Source organism: Euphorbia lathyris, chromosome 1 (assembly GCF_963576675.1).
Source record: "Euphorbia lathyris chromosome 1, ddEupLath1.1, whole genome shotgun sequence".
Classification (NCBI taxonomy): domain Eukaryota; kingdom Viridiplantae; phylum Streptophyta; class Magnoliopsida; order Malpighiales; family Euphorbiaceae; genus Euphorbia; species Euphorbia lathyris.
In genome coordinates, this window is record NC_088910.1 from 33,204,039 (window position 1) to 33,211,534 (window position 7,496).

General features: G+C 35.0%; 1 protein-coding gene across 1 annotated transcript; it reads right to left on the reverse strand.

Moving 5' to 3' along the window:
- Positions 1-220: 220 nt before the first annotated feature.
- Positions 221-3,107, reverse strand: LOC136227238 (mediator of RNA polymerase II transcription subunit 31). Its single transcript, XM_066015908.1, has 7 exons — positions 3,019-3,107; positions 2,859-2,935; positions 2,480-2,577; positions 1,881-1,977; positions 1,616-1,694; positions 755-1,032; positions 221-596 (listed from the first exon to the last, which is right to left on the reverse strand). The coding sequence occupies exons 2-7, from the start codon at positions 2,903-2,905 to the stop codon at positions 584-586; spliced, it is 612 nt and encodes a 203-aa protein (XP_065871980.1). The 5' UTR covers positions 2,906-2,935; positions 3,019-3,107; the 3' UTR covers positions 221-583.
- Positions 3,108-7,496: the final 4,389 nt, after the last annotated feature.

The following is a 7,496-nucleotide window of genomic DNA, read 5'->3' on the forward strand; positions in this document are numbered from 1 at the left end:
AAGAAAAAACTCAAAACTCCCAACTAAGTTCCACTTCAAGAATTGGATTGCACAAAGATCACCAAGTTGCTAGATATTTTATTTTATTTTTTTATAATATTATGAATTTGAACCGAATCCTATGGTTCGATTCGAATTGATTCACAAAATGAGAATTTCGATTCACGAGTCGAATCTTGATTTGACGACTATGGTGCAAACCTGTATTGCAGAGGAATGGTACACACGAACTTTGATCAATTTATATTTTCCATACTGAGTTATGCAAAAATTTGAACTAAAACTTATCCAAACCTAACCTTTCTACTCAAATGTTGCGAAATAATTACGGATTCAGTGTTAAGAATCTAATTCTCCAACTTTTCACTTTCATCCTTCTAGCAAGTGAGATGGTGTAATGATATAACCAATGCCCTTATACAAAAACTAGGAAAACTACATCACAATTTCCGGAGAAAATGTGGATTATCTCAATTTGGATTTGTTACACATCTACAGTTCCGTAAAACATGTCAAGCATCCATAGTTACCTCAGCGGATAGGATACATTTGGCCAGTTGCTTTCAGATGACCTGATGTTAGGTTAACCGTCTTTCCTGCAAACACAAGGCAACATAAATTAACGAAGCTGATAGCTTTTGGTCTTTCGTGAAACGAGAAAAGCAAAAGAAAAAGAGAGAAGAGGGAAAGAGAATGAATTGAATCAATATAATATTCCTAACTACTAAGTTTGAAGAACAAAGGACTTCCATACTTTCTTTTTCTTCGATCCATTCCAGCATTCCTCATGTCATTTTTTGCAAGTGTAGATCCAGCAGCCATGCCATATGGCATTGGAGAAAGTGCTGAGGCAGAACCAGCTGGTACACCAATAGTTGTTGGAGGGACAGGTGGTACCGGTTGCATAGGAGGTGCCGGCGCAGAAGCAGGGGCTGCAGGAGCAGGTTCAGGAAGTGGTCTTGGTAAAATGTGCTTCAATCTGTTGTTTCTATAATTCTTCCAGAAAAAGAATTGCTGTCTGTGTGCCAACTCCTAAATTATATAACAGAAATGAGATTTATGTTAATGATGCAATGCTTAATGGGCAGATTTCTTATTTTGTTTCTGGATCATGAAGATGTAGATTTATTCTTCTAGCTAGTCATTCTAACATGGAAACATCTATACCAAAGAAAGTGATCCTAGCAGAAAGCATTTGACCGATAACCGATATACAAAATGCAAGAGACTCCATGAAGCATCCAATTGAAACTTTCATTCAGATGCATGACAAAGAGCATTGGAGTAAAGATAAAGCTATCTATAGGATGACTCGCAAAAGTAAAGAACATATCCAAGCCTTGAGACACACAAAAACACTATCAATTAAGTGAATAAGACAAATGATGGTCCCGACTTCATAAACTTATACTTTTACCAGCAATATTGTAACTCAGGAAACGTGTCATAGTATAGCCCATTTAAACACTAAATACCACTGTCAGTCGGATGAGCATGTAAACTTGAAGAGAATAAAATCCATAGCCTATAGGGGCCTCAACTTTAAATTGATCTAGCAAAAAAGATGATGCTAATTCTATATTTAAAAGTTAATACAAAGAACAAAAGAATGTACCTTGTTTGCAGGATGTGCCATTGCAGTGCGGAAGTTTGCATTTTGGAGAAGTTCAAGAAAATACAGGCAATGGGGATACCTGGTATCATATCAATGATGAGCACATGGACTAAAAGGCCGTATAGTTAATTCAAAGATGTTAAAATGGTTACATCATTTCAGTTCACATAAAAGGTGTCCTGATACTATCATCTAATAGTCAATTTTCGTTTAAGTAAGCCCTTAATCTATAAGATGGCATACTTTTTAAGGGGGGTCAGCTCACATTATAAATTTGATGTACTCTGGCCGTTGCCAGTACTGAAGGTATTTCAAGTAGCCAATAAAAGCTTCATCTTCGAAATAGCGATTCTGAGCCAAATCTACATTAACAGATTCAAGAATTCAGCATGAGTAGGAAAAAGCAAAAATCAGAGAATCCTAAGTGAATTTTCTCATCTGAGCAGTAAAAGAGCTAGTGCATGAACTTCCTCCAGAAATACATTATCTCATCCTTGACACCAAAACATTACATGCTACTGACAAAGGTATGCACACTAAATTGTCTACTTCAAAAAGAACAGAAGAATCCACTGTGGAAATTATTTTGGACACTTCTACTAAACTGTTTATTAAAAAATTGCTAAAGCCTCAGATTTGTCAAATTTAGCAGTTTATCAGATAGTAAAAGGAAAAAGAGAGATGACAAAACATAGTATCTGGACTAGGTGAGCTCCAAAAAGAAAATTGTTTACAGTATCGAAATGCATAGCTCAAATGAGCGTCCTAAAATGAGTTACTACTGGGAAGTAGGAATTACAGGCACAGAGATAAGTCTTTTCCCAAGCTAATGGAGATAGCAATGCAACACGAAATTTAACTTACAGTGGATATAAGTGGGATTAGCTAGACACTGGACAAATTCCAACTCCAGCAAAAATCTTTGGCGCCCATCATCTGGATCCTTGTATATGCTCTTTGGCCTGAGAATTACTCCCACCACAGAAAATACGGGGAAAGAAAAACGTAAGCAGCAGAAACGAAGTTATGCAACAGTGAGATAGGGGTAAAAGGAAATCAATTGATTGAACTCCCTAGACAAAAACGCAATTATCCAAATCATAACCCTAATATGAACTTGCTGAAAAAACTGAAAATTCCCAATTTAGAATTCGATCAAATAGATAAGGAAAATATATGAATGAATAGAAAATGAAAAGATGAACAAATGGAGAGGAAATGTAGCAAAAGCGAGTAGACGTACGATGATGGAGTATCGGGCGCACTATCGGTTTCTTTAGAAGAATCCATGAGTGATGGAAGGCTTAACTATAGGAAGAACTAATTGAACAAGCATGTATAAATCAGCAAAGATGAAAACATAATACGAATCAAAGAAAATGCAATGTTCAGCTATATATTACCTCAATTGGATTATGGTCTTGGGAAGGAGAAACACAGAAAAGAGTGAGAAACAAAACAAGGAAAACCCAAATTAGTCGATTGCCGAGAGAGTATTACTCTGCCAGCCCAGCCCATACACATCAAACCAAATGAAAGAAAACTCAGCCCATTAACTGCCAGGTTTAATTTGAGGTTGCATTGTAGCCTAGGGCTTGCAACCATGGTTGTTAGAATCGGACGGGTCATAGATTCGGAAAAGACAAAGAGTGAAGGATTAAAGGTTCAACCGGCATTCAATCGAGATTTAATCGGGATTCACAAAATCATGTAAAATACTATATTTTTATTCACATTTAACATTATAATATAGTAAAATATTAACATTATTATAAAATGTATACTAATAAAAATATTTCTTTAATATCAATTAATAACTTTTAGATATCAAATATATAAATTAAAAATATATACTTCTTAAACTATTAAATATATTATATGGACAAACCTTAAATAGATCAGTAAATGGGCCAAGTCCGTTTACTCCATTTAATCCTACATTTTCATACTTGCAAATAGTTCGTACGACTGACATACAATCGAGAACTTAAACGATGTATACTCGTTAGAGATATACAACCTCTCGAATTACGTGTGTAATTAAGAAAAAAAATATGCTTTATCCTAAACTTTATATCGCATCCATTTTAACCATTATCATCTCAACAATTTATCTATTTTTACAAACATTCACACATGCACAACTATCCGGATTCGCGAAACATAGAACTACAAGATGTGAACTTGATAAAGTCTTTCCCTCTCACTACGTTCTTTCTATTATAAATCATTTTACTTGCCTAGTCGGCCCCTTTCCAGACTGAATTAGCACATGACTCTTGAAAGCATCCTTCTAAGGTAGCCAAAATGAATTACACTGCTTGAATGAGTTAAGGGTATCAAGGATAACGTTTTAAGAAAAAATAATTTTCACGAAGTGAGTCTCACACTAGGAAAAAGGTGAGATTGACCTTATTCCATCTCTTGGTCACTAAGCACACATGCTATGAAAAACATGTGTTATGATAAATCCTTCCATCTGAAGGAACCGCATGTTTGTGCTCAAAACAACACCATACGAAGGTTTGAGTTTCGATGTACCACAACATCTAACATTAGTCTCTCTCTATAGGACTATCTTCGACTATCCTAGACAAAAGATTTTATGAAATGACTCTAGTTGAAATCTCAAATTATAAATAATCTTTTGTATACATACTTATCCACTTGTATGTATATCTCTATCCTGCAATATAATGAACTCAGATTCATTGTTACTACAAAACAACGTCAATTATTGACCAATTCTCATTTGCTAAAAAAATCCACCTCATCCTTATCTTTGTCACCACAATTAACAAAATGAGGGTAAACACTCGTGTGAGTGAGCTACTTCTCTGTCCGACATGCTCAATTGTAAACATTAACATACGTGTATTATAAGTAATTCAAAGATACTTTATTGAATTCAAAATACATGTTCCAAAAATTACATGTAACAGAAATATGTTTAGATCCTAAGCAATCCCTAGGATCTAATATGTTTCACAAAAACATCTCTCTTGACATGCTTTGTTAGAGGGCCAACAACCATGTCATGAGTCGAAACATATTTCATACAAACTTCTTTGCGTGCAACTAAATCTCTAACAAATTGGTACTTAATCTCAATGTGCTTTGCTTTATTATTAAACCTTTGATGCTTAGAAAAAGCAATAGCAAATTGACTATCACTGCTAATTATTACTAGAGAGCTTGCAGTAACAACGTTTAGGTGATCCAGAAATCTATTCAACCAAACGACCTCCTGGGCTGCAGATGAGTAAGATACATACCGAGCTTCCATGGTGGATAAAGTTGTACATGTTTGTTTCTTACAACTCTAGGAAATTGCCCCATTTCTGAGCAAAAAGACGTAGTCAGACTTGGATTTTCTCTCATCCAATTCTCTTGCCCAGTCTGCATCTACGTATCCTCTTAGTGGAGGACTCTTTCCTTGGTAACATAGAGAATAGTATGTCGTTCCTTTGAGATACCTCTGTATTCTCTTCACATCAAATCAATGAGCTTATCCTGGGTTGGATTGCTATCTGCTTACCATCCCGAAATCATGGTAGATATCAGGCCTAGTGCATAACATTGCATACATAAGGCTACCAACCGCATTTGTATAAGGAACATTTTCCATTTTTCCGATTTGTTGTTGTGTTTTAGGGCATATCTTTGAGCTTAGAACATGATATTTGCTCATCGGGCTATCTATGGGTTTGCAGTCTCGCATATTGAACTGCTCAAGAACCTTGTTGATATAAGTCTCTTGAGACAAGGCCAACGATTTCTTAGAGCGGTCCCTTATGATATTAACCCCAAGGATGTACGCTGCTTCTCCCATATCTTTCATCTTAAAACTTGAACTAAGCTAAGCTTTGGTTTGATTTACATAAGTCTTATCATTTCCTGCAATTAGGATATCATCGACATACAATGATAGAATGATAAACTTTTTTTCGGAGCTCTTGATATTGACACAACGGTCTTCTTCAATAAACTGGATATAATAAACCATCAGATGAACTTGATGAATGGAAAAAGAAGATTTTAAGGCCTAATGAGATCTGTCTCTTTAATATAGATTTTTTCGTAACTGGCAATCGTCTCCCAAGATAAAACAGAAGCGTGAATCGAACCCTAACCGGGTGTATTGAAATATCACCAAAAAATCAAGAAATAGAACAAACAAATCGAAGAAGGTGCTTTGGGAGTTGAAAAAAAATTAGTCGAGAGGAAAATTTTCATACGAACTATTTATCTATTTCGAATGAGAAAAAAACTACTTCTGTTAAAATGTTTTTTTCCTCAAAAAATTCAAAAAATTAATTCACCTAATGAACTTACTAAAACAATTCATATTAATGACAATTGAAACTATTAAAACGTATTGTTATAGAATTAATAATAAACACTAATTGCATTTAATTCTTTAGTAACCATTATAAGTTTTTTAACACATCGGTATCACTTTTAGAATTAATAATAAACACTAATTGCATTTAATTCTCTATGGTGCCTTCTATGCTTACTTTGTTTTTGATAAAGTAAGCTTTACTTTGTTTTTTCCATCCCCACAAACCACATCCCAAGGTAGAATATGAGGTTTGTTAATATTCTGCGACCCACCCCTAATGAAGTGGCAGTTCAGTCTATCCAAATTTTCATTCAGCTCTTTTAAAAGACGGTTGAACTACATTATATAGTTCAGCAAGGCAATGACCATTGAAGGGATAAAAGTCATCCTACCCACAAGAGATAAGAACTAAACTTCCAAGCAGCAAATTTGTTACTAACAATGTTAATAGTATTTTTTAAACGAGTTCTTTGAAACCCAATCACTGTGGAGCGGAACCCCAAGATAGGAATCCAGAGAGGAGAATAACGGGATGCCATAAATGTGACTGGGCCATTGAATGAGGCTGCTATACATGTTTGTAGAACAAAAAAATTCTGATTGTTTTAGTATTGAGTTTCTGAGCTGAAGCTCAACAAAACTGATTGAAAATCTCCATAATAACACAAAGTTTCTTTCAATTCCCTTCCAAAAAAAAATAAGAAATTCATCTACAAAGAATAAATAAGAGATATAAGATTAATTCTAATCAGAAGGAAGCTCTTATTATCAATAATATTGCTAATGAGATATGGTAGACAATGACATGGATAAAATAGTAGGGAGATATCAGATCCTCTTGGCGGGTCCCACGGGAAGGCTAAAAACAGTAAAATATATCACCCTTCAGTAGCACCCGTAAAGAAGATGAAGTGTAATTCTCAATGATCTTACATAAATTCGGGGGAAATTTTGCTAATTGAATGGTCTCAAGTAGGACATACCAATCAATTTGATCGTAAGCGCCTTTTCTAGATCAACCCTTAGAGCAATAATACCATTTTTACCTTTCCTAACCCATATTGAGTGCATCATTTCTTGAGCAATTACAATATTGTCAACCATCCGTGTCCTTGAAACAAAGCTAGCCCGATTAGGACCAATAAGATTAGAAAGGAAGGTTTGAATCCAATTAACAATGATCTTAGTGACAATGTTGTAATCACATTACAAAGACTAATTGGTCGCATCTAAAGGAAACCAGTAGGATTCTTAAATTTAAGGATTAGAACCAGTAGAGTTTCATTAACCAAGGAAATATCTCTAGTGCCCTGAAAAAATACCATCCATAAAATCACACACAGGAACCATGTTTGACCTTATCCAAATGTTTTTGACAAAAATAAGCCGGAATACCATATAACTTCGGGGCTTTAGTAGCTCTAGTATCAAACACCGCATCTTGAATATCTTTTTTAGAAACAACAATGAAACTAGCCCCAACTGAGAGAATCAATGTAGGAAAAGAAGAGGTGGATTGAAGGGAGTACCTATAAG

What these genes read in the sequence shown, in the direction of transcription:
- LOC136227238 (XM_066015908.1), bottom strand. Translation starts at nt 2,905, where the DNA reads ATGGATTCTTCTAAAGAAACCGATAGTGCGCCCGATACTCCATCATC. An exon ending in GCGCCCGATACTCCATCATC is followed by an intron (nt 2,578 to 2,858) that starts GTACGTCTACTC and finishes AGTAATTCTCAG; the next exon opens with GCCAAAGAGCATATACAAGG. An exon ending in TGGCACATCCTGCAAACAAG is followed by an intron (nt 1,033 to 1,615) that starts GTACATTCTTTT and finishes TATATAATTTAG; the next exon opens with GAGTTGGCACACAGACAGCA.